At 45.2% G+C, this 13502-nt stretch overlaps 1 protein-coding gene across 1 annotated transcript in view; it reads left to right on the top strand.

Annotated features, from left to right (window-relative positions):
- HAPSTR1 (HUWE1 associated protein modifying stress responses) overlaps positions 1-12190 on the top strand; it is a 42109-nt gene extending 29919 nt beyond the window's left edge. The window contains exon 4 of the mRNA XM_073542832.1: positions 11237-12190. Within this exon, the coding sequence (XP_073398933.1) occupies positions 11237-11481 (245 nt within the window). The 3' untranslated portion in view covers positions 11482-12190. The remainder of the gene's footprint in view (positions 1-11236) is intronic.
- Positions 12191-13502: the final 1312 nt, after the last annotated feature.

Here is a 13502-nt window from a genome sequence, read left to right as displayed (position 1 = left end):
TCTTCAGGCAATCGTTTGGGCGACAGACATCTCAGCCTACTTTCCCATACACAGGAGCGCTCATTAGGCCAAATGCTCCTGTGATCTATGAGAAAGATGCTAACTTATCTCTTGGATTACAAAGCCCCAAACCATCAGTGCCCTTATACACGTTGGATTGATGGCCAAACTCGTTAATATTGGTGTGTTGCATCTACAGTAGATGAATATTTATGGGGGTCTTTACATATTGATGACCTACCCGTCAAATTTGTGCTCAATATGAGATCGGTGGTGGTTTAATACCTCTATGGTTAACTGAAATCTGCTCCAGCGGCGACCAAATGAAGGCAATGTATGATGTAGCACATCGCTGCTCCAGTCATTTAGTGACTGCTGACTACTGCGATTTATCTCACTCTTTCTGTAATGGGAGATAAACCACAGTACTCGTCAGTAGCCAATAAGCGATGTACAGGGCTGCTGTGTTCCATTCAGTAAATTGCTGTCATCTGGCTGCTGGGGGTGTTGGACCACTACCAAACTCGTATTGATGACCTGAGTTCCAGACATCCCATTTAATATGCAAACCGAGATGACCTAGCCTGGATTCATCTGCTGGAAATATGCATGTTGAGTTTAACCCTGTAAAATTCTCTATAGACCAGTAGTCATTGGGTAAATCTAGGGGGTGTCCAAATTTTCGGGCTAACAAGCTAGGTTGCTGAATGAAGAGATCCAAAAGGTGACTAAAATTACAATGCTTTAATAATGGTTAAAAAACTAAATTGCACGTATAAAACAATGTGGTAAGGTACAAGAGCGCCTGAACTAGAGGGACGCTGGATTGTTGAAAAATCTGATATATTAGAAGCCCATACTATATAGCTTAGCAGATATACTTCAAGCCAACTGACATAGTAAGAGGAATTATAGGCATACACCGTGCATCGGCTGCCAGGCTAAATGAAGGCTATACTATCATGCAGTCATAAGGAAGGTAAACAGTATATATTACCAGAGTAATGGTGCAGTGATGAATATTGCAGCTGCACAGAAGTCACAGCGTCCCTCCTCACCCCAACACACATTTCGCATCCAGCTTCTTCCAGGGGCATCATTGGATGCAGAAAATGTGTGCACGTTGAGTATTTGGTTGTAGAAATTTCTGCAAGGTTTCTTTATATCTTGGCTTTTCCTGTATTGGACAACCCTTTTAATGATGTCATAGGACTTTAGCCTGTGATCATCAGTCAGTTTCACAAGGAGTTGAGGGGAGAGCACATTGCATTTCCACACAAGTGACGTTATCAGCATGTGGCTGGTCTGCATTGTGTGACACATTGCTCTGCTTTACAGGGAGCCAGCCAGTGTCTGCAATTGTAGCATTACTGACTACAAGGAAGTGTAGGGACGGTGCATAGTAAGTGATGGGGGAGAAAGTCTGAGTGGCTAATTATGTATGTTGAGACTGTATAGGAGTCTATAGTTAGCACTTTTCTGGTGTTGGAGCAGGCACTAAGGATGGGAGTGTGTGAGCTCTGGGACAGATACAGCGCTGCCTCTTGGGAAATGTACCGTATTTTTCGGACTATAAGACGCACCTAGGTTTTAGAGGAGGAAATTGGGGGTAAAAAAAAAAAAATGAAGCAAAAAAAATGTGTTCAATTCTGTACTTAATATCCCCTGTCCTGGTAAATTTGGGCCCCTCATCCCTATCCTGGTATGCATCACTCCCTCATTCCTATCCTGGTATGCATGGCCCTCATCCTGGCAGGAATGATCACGCTCATCCCTATACTGGTATGCAGGTCCCCATCTTGTCCAAGTATGCATGACCTCATCCCTCCCCTGGTATGCATGGCCCCATCAGAAAAGATTAAAAAAAACAAACCATTACACTTGCCTTCCTCCGCTCCTTCAGTGTCCTGCTTCGGTGCCAGCAACTGCTTAATGCTTGTAAGCAGTGCATGGCAGGGACGTCATGCGTTGCTCACAAGCAGGAGCACAGCTGCTGGAATACTCACCGGGACTGTTCATTGCAGACAGCATTCATTGCTCTTCAGTGGCACGCAGTGTCAGCCATCGGCTTCCTGCTGCTACTGGCAGTCACGTGTGCTGATACTTAAGAGAAATGAATATTCTGATTCATTTCTCTAAAGTATCGGCACACAGGACCACCGGTAGCAGCAGGAAGCCGGTGGCTGACACTGCGTGCCACTGAAGAGCAATGAATGTTGTCTGCGATGAACAATCCCGGTGAGTATTCCAGCAGCTGTGCTCTGCTTGTGAGCAACGCATGACGTCCCTGCCATGCACTGCTTACAAGCATTAAGCAGTTGCTGGCACCGAAGCAGGACACGGTAAAGGAGCGGAGGAAGGCAAATGTAATGTTTTGGGTTTTTTTAATCTTTTCTGATGGGGCCAATCATACCAGGAAGCCAAAAAGAAATATTCATTGCCCTCCATGCCCTTGGGCATGGAATGCAGTGAATATTCATTTATCTTTAGCAGCGGACACAGGAGATAGCTGCCAGCTTCAGCCTCTGTGACCCGCTTCTCCACCGAAACCGCTCCCCCACCTCCCCACCACAGCCAGAGCTGGAACATCCGGACTAAGAAGCACCCTCCATTTTCCTCCACTTTTTGGGAGGAATAAAGTGCGTCTTATAGTTCGAAAAATACGGTAGTCTAGAGGCAGAGACTACAGGAGGCAGGAGATTTTGGTGTTTATGGCCCTTTTAACCCCTTCACGACCAATGACGCCACATAGGCGTCATGAAACCTGGTTCAAATCTGACCAGTGACGCCTATGTGGCGTCATGACTTCAAAGCCCCCCTGCGGGTCGGGTGACCGGGGTCACTGAAAGGTCACCCGACCCGCAGATACAGGGGGCTTTGTAATTCACCACAGGGGGCGTGGCTTCGCCCCCACGTGGATACGATCGCTCTGATTGGCTGTTTCACTTTTAACAGCCAATCAGAGCGATAGTAATATTTCATCAATGAAAATTGATGAAATATTACAATCCAGCCATGTCCGACGCTGCTGTAGCATCGGACATGGCTGGAGACACCGATTCCACCCCCCCCACCGACGATCGCCCCCCCGCAACTGAATGACAGCGGCGATCTGCCGCCGCTGTCATCATCTGCCCCCTCCCATTCCCTCTGCTCCCCGCCAGCCTCCGATCCCCCCCTCACCCCCCCGGTACCTCCTGAGTCCCCCCGTCCCTCCCGGTGTCCCTCGGGTCCGGATGATGGGCGCCGCCATCTTTGAAAATGGCGGGCGCATGCGCAGTGCGCCCGCCCGAATCTGCCGGCTGCAGATTCCATTCTTTCATTTTGATCACTCTCACAGTGATCAAAATGAAAGAAAAAGTAAATAAACCCCCCGATTATCACCCCCATAGGTAGGCAGTACTAATAAAATAAAGAAAATATTTTTATTTTTCCATGAGGGTTAGGGTTAGGGTTGAAAAGAGGGTTAGGGTTGAAAAGAGGGTTAGGGTTGAAAAGAGGGTTAGGGTTGAAAAGAGGGTTAGGGTTGAAAAGAGGGTTAGGGTTGAAAAGAGGGTTAGGGTTGAAAAGAGGGTTAGGGTTGAAAAGAGGGTTAGGGTTGAAAAGAGGGTTAGGGTTGAAAAGAGGGTTAGGGTTGAAAAGAGGGTTAGGGTTGAAAAGAGGGTTAGGGTTGAAAAGAGGGTTAGGGTTGAAAAGAGGGTTAGGGTTGAAAAGAGGGTTAGGGTTGAAAAGAGGGTTAGGGTTGAAAAGAGGGTGAGGGTTAGGGTTGGAAAGAGGGTGAGGGTTAGGGTTGGAAAGAGGGTGAGGGTTAGGGTTGGAAAGAGGGTGAGGGTTAGGGTTGGAAAGAGGGTTAGGGTTGGAAAGAGGGTTAGGGTTGGAAAGAGGGTGAGGGTTGGAAAGAGGGTGAGGGTTGGAAAGAGGGTGAGGGTTGGAAAGAGGGTTAGGGTTGAAAAGAGGGTTAGGGTTGAAAAGAGGGTTAGGGTTGAAAAGAGGGTTAGGGTTGAAAAGAGGGTTAGGGTTGAAAAGAGGGTTAGGGTTGAAAAGAGGGTTAGGGTTGAAAAGAGGGTTAGGGTTGAAAAGAGGGTTAGGGTTGAAAAGAGGGTTAGGGTTGAAAAGAGGGTTAGGGTTGAAAAGAGGGTTAGGGTTGAAAAGAGGGTTAGGGTTGAAAAGAGGGTTAGGGTTGAAAAGAGGGTTAGGGTTGAAAAGAGGGTTAGGGTTGAAAAGAGGGTTAGGGTTGAAAAGAGGGTTAGGGTTGAAAAGAGGGTTAGGGTTGAAAAGAGGGTTAGGGTTGAAAAGAGGGTTAGGGTTGAAAAGAGGGTTAGGGTTGAAAAGAGGGTTAGGGTTGAAAAGAGGGTTAGGGTTGAAAAGAGGGTTAGGGTTGAAAAGAGGGTTAGGGTTGAAAAGAGGGTTAGGGTTGAAAAGAGGGTTAGGGTTGAAAAGAGGGTGAGGGTTAGGGTTGGAAAGAGGGTGAGGGTTAGGGTTGGAAAGAGGGTGAGGGTTGGAAAGAGGGTTAGGGTTGGAAAGAGGGTTAGGGTTGGAAAGAGGGTTAGGGTTGGAAAGAGGGTGAGGGTTGGAAAGAGGGTGAGGGTTGGAAAGAGGGTGAGGGTTGGAAAGAGGGTGAGGGTTGGAAAGAGGGTGAGGGTTGGAAAGAGGGTGAGGGTTGGAAAGAGGGTGAGGGTTGGAAAGAGGGTTAGGGTTGGAAAGAGGGTTAGGGTTGAAAAGAGGGTTAGGGTTGAAAAGAGGGTTAGGGTTGAAAAGAGGGTTAGGGTTGAAAAGAGGGTTAGGGTTGAAAAGAGGGTTAGGGTTGAAAAGAGGGTTAGGGTTGAAAAGAGGGTTAGGGTTGAAAAGAGGGTTAGGGTTGAAAAGAGGGTTAGGGTTGAAAAGAGGGTTAGGGTTGAAAAGAGGGTTAGGGTTGAAAAGAGGGTTAGGGTTGAAAAGAGGGTTAGGGTTGAAAAGAGGGTTAGGGTTGAAAAGAGGGTTAGGGTTGAAAAGAGGGTTAGGGTTGAAAAGAGGGTGAGGGTTAGGGTTGGAAAGAGGGTGAGGGTTAGGGTTGGAAAGAGGGTGAGGGTTAGGGTTGGAAAGAGGGTTAGGGTTGGAAAGAGGGTTAGGGTTGGAAAGAGGGTTAGGGTTGGAAAGAGGGTTAGGGTTGGAAAGAGGGTGAGGGTTGGAAAGAGGGTGAGGGTTGGAAAGAGGGTGAGGGTTGGAAAGAGGGTGAGGGTTGGAAAGAGGGTGAGGGTTGGAAAGAGGGTGAGGGTTGGAAAGAGGGTGAGGGTTGGAAAGAGGGTTAGGGTTGGAAAGAGGGTTAGGGTTGGAAAGAGGGTTAGGGTTGGAAAGAGGGTGAGGGTTGGAAAGAGGGTGAGGGTTGGAAAGAGGGTTAGGGTTGGAAAGAGGGTTAGGGTTGGAAAGAGGGTTGGGGTTGGAAAGAGGGTTGGGGTTGGAAAGAGGGTTGGGGTTGGAAAGAGGGTTAGGGTTGGAAAGAGGGTTGGGGTTGGAAAGAGGGTTGGGGTTGGAAAGAGGGTTGGGGTTGGAAAGAGGGTTGGGGTTGGAAAGAGGGTTGGGGTTGGAAAGAGGGTTGGGGTTGGAAAGAGGGTTGGGGTTGGAAAGAGGGTTGGGGTTGGAAAGAGGGTTAGGGTTGGAAAGAGGGTTAGGGTTGGAAAGAGGGTTAGGGTTGGAAAGAGGGTTAGGGATGTGTTGGGGTTAGGGCTGTGGTTAGGGGTGTGTTGGGGTTAGGACTGGAGTTAGAATTGAGGGGTTTCCACTGTTTAGGCACATCAGGGGGTCACCAAACGCGACATGGTGCAACCACTGATTCCAGCCAATTTTGCGTTCAAAAAGTTAAACGGTGCTTCCTCCCTTCCAAGCCCCGACGTGTGCCCAAACAGTGGTTTACCCCAACATATGGGTTATCAGCGTACTCAGGAAAAATTGCACAACAACTTTGGGGGTCTAATTTCTCCTGGTACCCTTGGGAAAATAAGAAATTGGGGGCTAAAAAAATATTTTTGTGGAAAATTTTTTTTACATTTTCACGTCTCTGCGTTATAAACTTCTGTGAAGCACTTGGGGGTCCAAAGTGCTCACCAGGCATCTAGATAAGTTACTTGGGAGGTCTAGTTTCCAAAATGGGGTCACTTGTGGGGGGTTTCTATTGTTTAGGCACATCAGGGGCTCTGCAAACGTAATGACGACCGCAGACCATGCCATCAAAGTCTGCATTTCAAAACGCCACTACTTCCATTCCGAGCCCTTACGTGTGCCCAAACAATAGTTCCCCCCCATATATGGGGCACCAGCGTACTCAGGACAAACTGTACAACAACTTTTGGGGTCCAATTTATCCTGCTACCCTTGTGAAAAAAAAAATTGCTGGCTAAAAATCATTTTTTTTTTTTGTGGAAAAAAAAATAATTTTTATTTTCACGGCTCTGCGTTATAAACTTCTGTGAAGCGCTTGGGGGTTCAAGGTGCTCACCACACATCTAGATAAGTTCCTTGGGGGGTCTAGTCTCCAAAATGGGGTCACTTGTGGGGGGGGTTCCACAGTTTGGGTACATCAGGGGCTCTGCAAATGTAACATGACACCCGCAGACCATTCCATCAAAGTCAGCATTTCAAAATGTCACTACTTCCCTTCCGAGCCCCGACGTGTGCCGAAACAGTGGTTCCCCCCCACATGTGGGGTACCAGCGTACTCAGGACAAACTGGACAACAAATTTTGGGGTCTAATTTATCCTGGTACCCTTGTGAAAATAAAAAATTGCGCACTAAAAAATAATTTTTTGAGGGAAATTTTTTTTTTTTTTTATTTTCACGGTTCTGCGTCATAAACTTTTGTGAAGCACTTGAGGGTTCAAGGTGCTCACTACACATCTAGATAAGTTCCTTAGGGGGTCTAGTTTCCAAAATGGGGTCATTTGTGGGGGAGCTCCAATGTTTAGGCACACAGGGGCTCTCCAAACACAACATGGTGTCCGCTAACGATTGGAAGTAATTTGCATTTCAAAAAGTCAAATGGCGCTCCTTCCCTTCTGAGCCCTGCCGTGTGCCCAAACAGTGGTTCCCCCCCACATATGGGGTACCAGCGTACTCAGGACAAACTGGACAACAAGATTTGTGGTCCAATTTCTCCTGTTAGCCTTGTGAAAATTAAAAATAGTGTGCTAAAAATCATTTTTGAGGAAAAAAAATTATTTTTTATTTTCACTGCTCTGTGTTATAAACTTTTGTGAAGCACTTGGGGGTTCAAAGTGCTCCCTACACATCTAGATAAGTTCCTTAGGGGGTCTAGTTTCCAAAATGGGGTCACTTGTGGGGGAGCTCCAATGTTTAGGTGCACAGGGGCTCTCCAAATGCGACATGGTGTCCGATAACGATTGGAGCTAATTTTCCATTCAAAAAGTCAAATGGTGCTCCTTGCCTTCCGGGCCATGCCGTGCACCCAAACAGTGGTTTATGACCACATATGAGGTATCTGTGCACTCAGGAGAAATTGCTCAACAAATTTTAGGATCCATTTTATCCTGTTGCCCATGTGAAAATGAAAAAACTGAGGCTAAAAGAAAATTTTTGTGAAAAAAAATTATTTTTTTTTATTTACAGATCAATTTGTGAAGTACCTGGGGGTTCAAAGTGATCACTATGCATCTAGATAAGTTCCTTGGGGGGTCTAGTTTCCAAAATGGGGTCACTTGTGTAGGAGCTCCAATGTTTATGCACACAGGTACTCTCCAAACACGACATGGCAACCGCTAAATATTCCAGCATATTTTCCATTCAAAAAGTCAAATGGCGCTCCTTCCCTTCTGAGCCGTGCCGTGCGCCCAAACAGTGGTTTATGACCACATATGAGGTATCGTTGTACTCAGGAGAAATTGCCCAACAAATTTTACGATCCATTTTATCCTGTTTCCCATGTGAAAATGAAAAAATTGATGCTAAAAGAAAATTTCTGTTGGAAAAATTAAAATGTCCATTTTTTCTTTCCACATTGCTTTAGTTCCTGTGAAACACCTGAAGGGTTAATAATCTTCTTGAATGCAGTTTTGAGTAGCTTGAGGGGTGCAGTTTTTAGAATGGTGTAACTTTTGGGTATTTTCTGCCATATAGACCCCTCAAAGTGACTTCAAATGTGAGGTGGTCCCTAAAAAAAAATGGTTTTGTAAATTTTATTGTAAAAATGAGAAATCGCTGGTCAAGTTTTAACCCTTATAACTTCCTAACAAAAAAATATTTTGTTTCCAAAACTGTGCTGATGTAAAGTAGACATATGGGAAATGTTATTTATTAACTATTTTGTGTCACATAACTCTCTGGTTTAACAGAATAAAAATTCAAAATTTGAAAATTGCAAAATTTTCTAAATTTTCACCAAATTTCTGATTTTTTGACAAATAAACGCAAAAATTATCAACCTAAATTTACCACTAACATGAAGCCCAATATGTCACGAAAAAACAATCTCAGAATCGCTAGGATCCGTTGAAGCGTTCCTGAGTTATTACCTCATAAAGGGACACTGGTCAGAATTGCAAAAAATGGCCTGGTCATTAAGGTCAAAATAGGCTTGGTCATGAAGGGGTTAAAGACAACTCCAGCATTGTTTACTTGGTTAATTAGTTACTGAGAGATCAGTGTATGCATTTTTGAGCAAATCAGGCTGAAGAGCTATGGTAGGTTTAAAGTGAACCTGTTAGCTGGCTTGTGCTCAGTAAACTACAGACATAGGTAGGTGTCGTTATACTCATTAAAATACCTTCATTGATGAAATCCGTCTTGTGGTTGTTTTAATCTTTATTTGGAGGTTTCAGTTAGATATGCTCGTGCTCTGGGGGGGGGGGCCTTTATGTGATGCTCTGCTTACCTGCCACCTATTTTACATACTGTATGGCATTGTGTTGCAAAAAAAGAAATTACATTCATCATGCAGGCGGCGCTTGCGCTGTAGCATAATCCCATCTATAATTTCCATATTTTTTTTTTTTTTAGCGAATAATTTTTTTTCAGAATAAATTTACTTTACAAAATGGCGCCGGCCACGCCTGTGCAGTAGCATAATTCGGAACACGATAGGTGCTAATGTGCAGGCGATGCCGGCATCATCTTGGTGGAGACTTTATTTTTTTATTTTTTTTTTTCTCTTCTAACAAAATGGTGCAGTTGCTGGCGCCTGCTCAGTAGCATCTATCGCTTTCCAAATTATGCTATTGCACAGGCGTGGTCGACACCATTTTGAAAAATAGAAATTTCTTCAGAAAAAAAATATATCACTAAATACAAAGAAAACATGGAAATTATAGATCACCTCATGCGACAGCGCCTGCATTGATCAATGTAATTTTATTTTTTTTCAAAACCATAAGATATACAGTATGTAAAATAGGGGGCAGGTCACTGAGGGATCGGTGACCTGTCATAAGCCATATTAAGTATCTAATCCGAGAACCACCTCGAAGCACACGCATAACTGAAAAATACAAAAAGATTTAAACTACAACCACAAGACGGAATAAATCACCAAGGTATAATTGTAATCAGTGCAACTGCACCGACCTGACAGTGTCTGCAGGTTACTGTGCACAATCCTGCTGACAGGTTCCTTGTAAAGCCTCACTCCAGCTCTATTCCCCACCCAGTGCTGCCTCCTGTTGGACTAATGACTCCTCTTGCCTCATAGGCTGTTGATCAAGAAAGGGGAGGCGGTTGCACTGGGAGGGGAATAGAGCTGGAGTGACAGACTTCAGATTAACAAATTCTTCAGCCTCATTTGCATATCAATTCAAACTATATTCTCAGTAAAGGAGGATCGAACTGGCCATGGACACTGCTGGACTACTATGTGTGCATATAAATTGTATATATCAAAATATAAAATTTACTTGATCGGTAAATGGTAAATGGCATAACGGGAAAAAATGGAAATGCTGGAACAGCCCCCCCCCTCATCCTTCACAATCTCCACCCAAAAGAATTACATGGGAAGTGATCAAAGTTTTCTTTGTACCCTACCGGCGTAACAGTGCCGCCCAGGAATATAATTGTCTGGTCATTTTTAGGCTCTGTGCCCACATAGTGTTTTTTAAGCGTTTCTGCAGCGCTTTTGGACAAGCGATTCTGCTGAAGAAATGCTTAAGGAAAGCATCCAATTGTTTTTTAATGAAAAACGCACATGTTATGCCAATGGTGCGTTTTTAACCGCTGCGGAAACGCTTAGCGGTTAAAAATGCAGCATGTGCATTAATTTTGTGGAATTGCACGCGATTCTGCATACCATCAATTATATTTGCAAGAGCACTTGACAAACACTTACAAAAGCGCTTCAAAAAACGCATGCGTTTTCCCAGAAGCAGGGTGTGCGATTCTGCTCAGGTTTATGCTGCTTCAGTATCACTACGTGGGCACACAGCCTTACTGTAGAATAAATAGTATAGAAACAAACTAAAAACACCGCCCCCCCCAATAAAAATATGCAGAAGTGCATGTGTCGTAGTTTTTAGCTTTTGTGATTTCCTTTCCATCTTTCAGGAGCTATACGTTGGTTTTTCTTTTCTGTCCCCAATGCAGGATGAGGCTTGTTGAAAAGTAATTTTGACTATGGGGTGCTTGTGAAACATTGGACTCTGATCTGAGTGCAGTCCGATTACTGTGGATGCTGGCAATGGAGGAGATGGAGAAATCACTTTCTCTTCCTCCTTTGCACCCGTGCTGTGATTCTATCATGTGAGGACCGGAGCACAGCAACATTCGGCTCAAACTCGGACAGCGTTTGATTCGAGTGTCATTTGTATAATCGCCACGATTCTCTCACGAGAGTTGACAACCATGTGAGTGAGCATTTCTAAAGGTGCTATTGACCTGAAATTATCACCAGATGTCGGTCACAACCCATCCATTCCGCACAAGCAAATAATTTATGGACCTCTATGGCTTGATTTAACTTGTGTGGCTTTGTAGGATGCAGCCAGGGACAGAGATTGATAGAAAACAGATGGAAAGATGCACTGAAGTGTTCAGCCGCACTGGGTTGTTTTACAGTAGTCATCTAACCTTCACTAAATGTGTAAAAGATAAGTTTGTAATTGTTATGAGAACAGTGATGGGCAACTGTAGCCTGCTCCGTACTATCAAAACCTAATGCTACCCCCATATAAAAATTCTATTGCCCAGGTGCAGTGTATATAATCATCGTTGTAGGCAAAGTGAAATTGTTTTGTTACAATTTTGTTGTCTTAATTGCAGGTCTGAGTGGTGCAATGGCTAGTATAAGTGTTCGCTCAAGTACTCCGGGCTCTCCCACCCACGTCGGCGGAAGTTCGAACAGCAGCCGTAGGAGAAATGGACTCCTTGATGTCGATTTGAATACTTTCATATCGGAGGAAATGGCACTCCACTTGGACAATGGTGGCACTAGAAAGCGTACCTCGGCCCAGTGCAGCAATGTCATTACAGACTCTCCAACCAATAAACGCAACAGAATGATCTAAACCTACAAAATTCTAAAAATCCACCATGCTGCTTGAAAGCCACTTTATCCTCAACATACTGTCTGAAAGGAACCATCTTCCCTTTTCCATTGTTCAAAACAATGAAATCAGAGATTGCCATAAAGATATTCTGAATATTACAGTAGATGCATATTGGCTTTCTATGAATGTTACTACACTTAACAGGTCATCTGAAATGGTGTAGTATATGGTAAGATCATCCGAGGTGAACAACAGTCCATTAAATGCAAAGTGACCTTACTTGTATTTGCAAAGGGAAAGAAATCATTACTTTTTTTTTTTTTTTTTTTTTTTTTTTTTTTTTCCCTCCCCCCCTCTCTCCTATGTATTGCTTCAACAGTATTGCCATGTGAGTTTGCCCGATACATCAGAGGGCATCCATCGGTTCTGTAAGCTTCTCATACACTGTGCAGATCTTTCTTTTTCAGATAAATTTTGGTTATTGTGTGATTTATGTACAGAGGTGCTACCACAGTCACACACAATGAATCCACATGATTCACATTGTATCGCCCTGACATGCCAATATTAAAACGCCTCCAAATTACTCTCCATAGGCTTTAAAGATGGTCCGATTAAGCTTATGTATGCACTTCTTATTACATGCTTGTTGTAACCTTGTTAGGTAATCGTAACTGTATAAGCCACACTAAATCCTAAAAAATGAAAACCCAAATTATTTCTAGAATTCTCTACGTGTACATTTTTTGGTCAATAGTGTGTTTATTCTGTTAACTGAAGGTGGTATATTCCCCTGCCCACCCACCAGTTTTTTTTTTTGGGGGGGGGACTTCTCTTGACCGACAGACGTTTTGCCCCCAAACTACATGTAATGAACAATTTAGTCATTGGGGTTTGTGTTGAAGTATTTTCCTTTTGTAAGCGATAAGGTGACTAACCGTTCAGTGGTATTTCTTCGTGTCTCCGTGGTATGCCATCCGACACATTTGAGTACTTGCTGCAGCTTCGTTCTTTGCCCCAGACTGCACACGATTGGTTTGAATGGTCTAAGTAAATCTTGCGATAACTACCCAGTTTTAGGTTTTTACAGTGCTTAGGCCGGTTTCACACTAGCGCTTTTTCAGCGCGCGCACGGCCGGGGGTAGCTCCGCCCCCGAGCCGGCTCTCTGCCCGGCGTGCCCGCCCCTTCCTTGTAGCGCCGCCTCCTAGCGGACAGCGGCGCCTGCGATCGGCGCACCCTATCTTTAGCATAGGGTGCGCCGATCGTGCGCAGGCCGTGCGCTAGTTGCGCTTTGACCTGCGCTGCGCACTTTTGACGGTGCGCCGTGCGCGCCAAAATCCGAAAAGTTTGATTTTGGCGCGCACGGCACACCGTCAAAAGTGCGCAGCGCAGGTCAAAGCGCAACTAGCGCACGATCGGCGCACCCTATGCTAAAGATAGGGTGCGCCGATCACAGGCGCCGCTGTCCGCTAGGAGGCGGCGCTACAAGGAAGGGGCGGGCACGCCGGGCAGAGAGCCGGCTCGGGGGCGGAGCTACCTCCGGCCGTGCGCGCACTGAAAATGCGCTAATGTGAAACCAGCCTTAAAGGGAATCGGTCACCCTTTTTTTGCCATATGAGCTGCTGGCATTGACATCAGGGGCTTATCTACAGCATTCTGTAATGCTGTAGATAAGCCCCCGACGTAACCTGAAAGATAAGAAAAACACGTTAGATTATACTCACCAGAGGGGGCTGTCCGATCCGATGGGTGTCGCGGTCCGGTCCGACGCCTCCCATCTTAATACGATTCCATCCTCTTCTTCCCTTCCTGCAGTGTGCAGGCATCGGGAGAGGTCTGGCGCCTGCGCACTGCAGTATTCTGCTCTGCCCTCAACAGGGCAGAGCAGTGCGCCGAAGCTAATACAGGAAGGGAAGAAGAGGACGGCATCGTATGAAGATGGGAGGTGCTGGACCGCCCCCTCTGGTGAGTATAATCTAACATGTATTTCTTTCAGGTTATATCGGGGGCTTATCTACAGCATTACAGAATGCTGTAG

Source organism: Dendrobates tinctorius, unplaced genomic scaffold (assembly GCF_039654945.1).
Source record: "Dendrobates tinctorius isolate UK_male_01 unplaced genomic scaffold, ASM3965494v1 ptg000129l, whole genome shotgun sequence".
NCBI lineage: Eukaryota > Metazoa > Chordata > Amphibia > Anura > Dendrobatidae > Dendrobates > Dendrobates tinctorius.
This window is presented reverse-complemented; position numbering and strand designations above follow the sequence as displayed.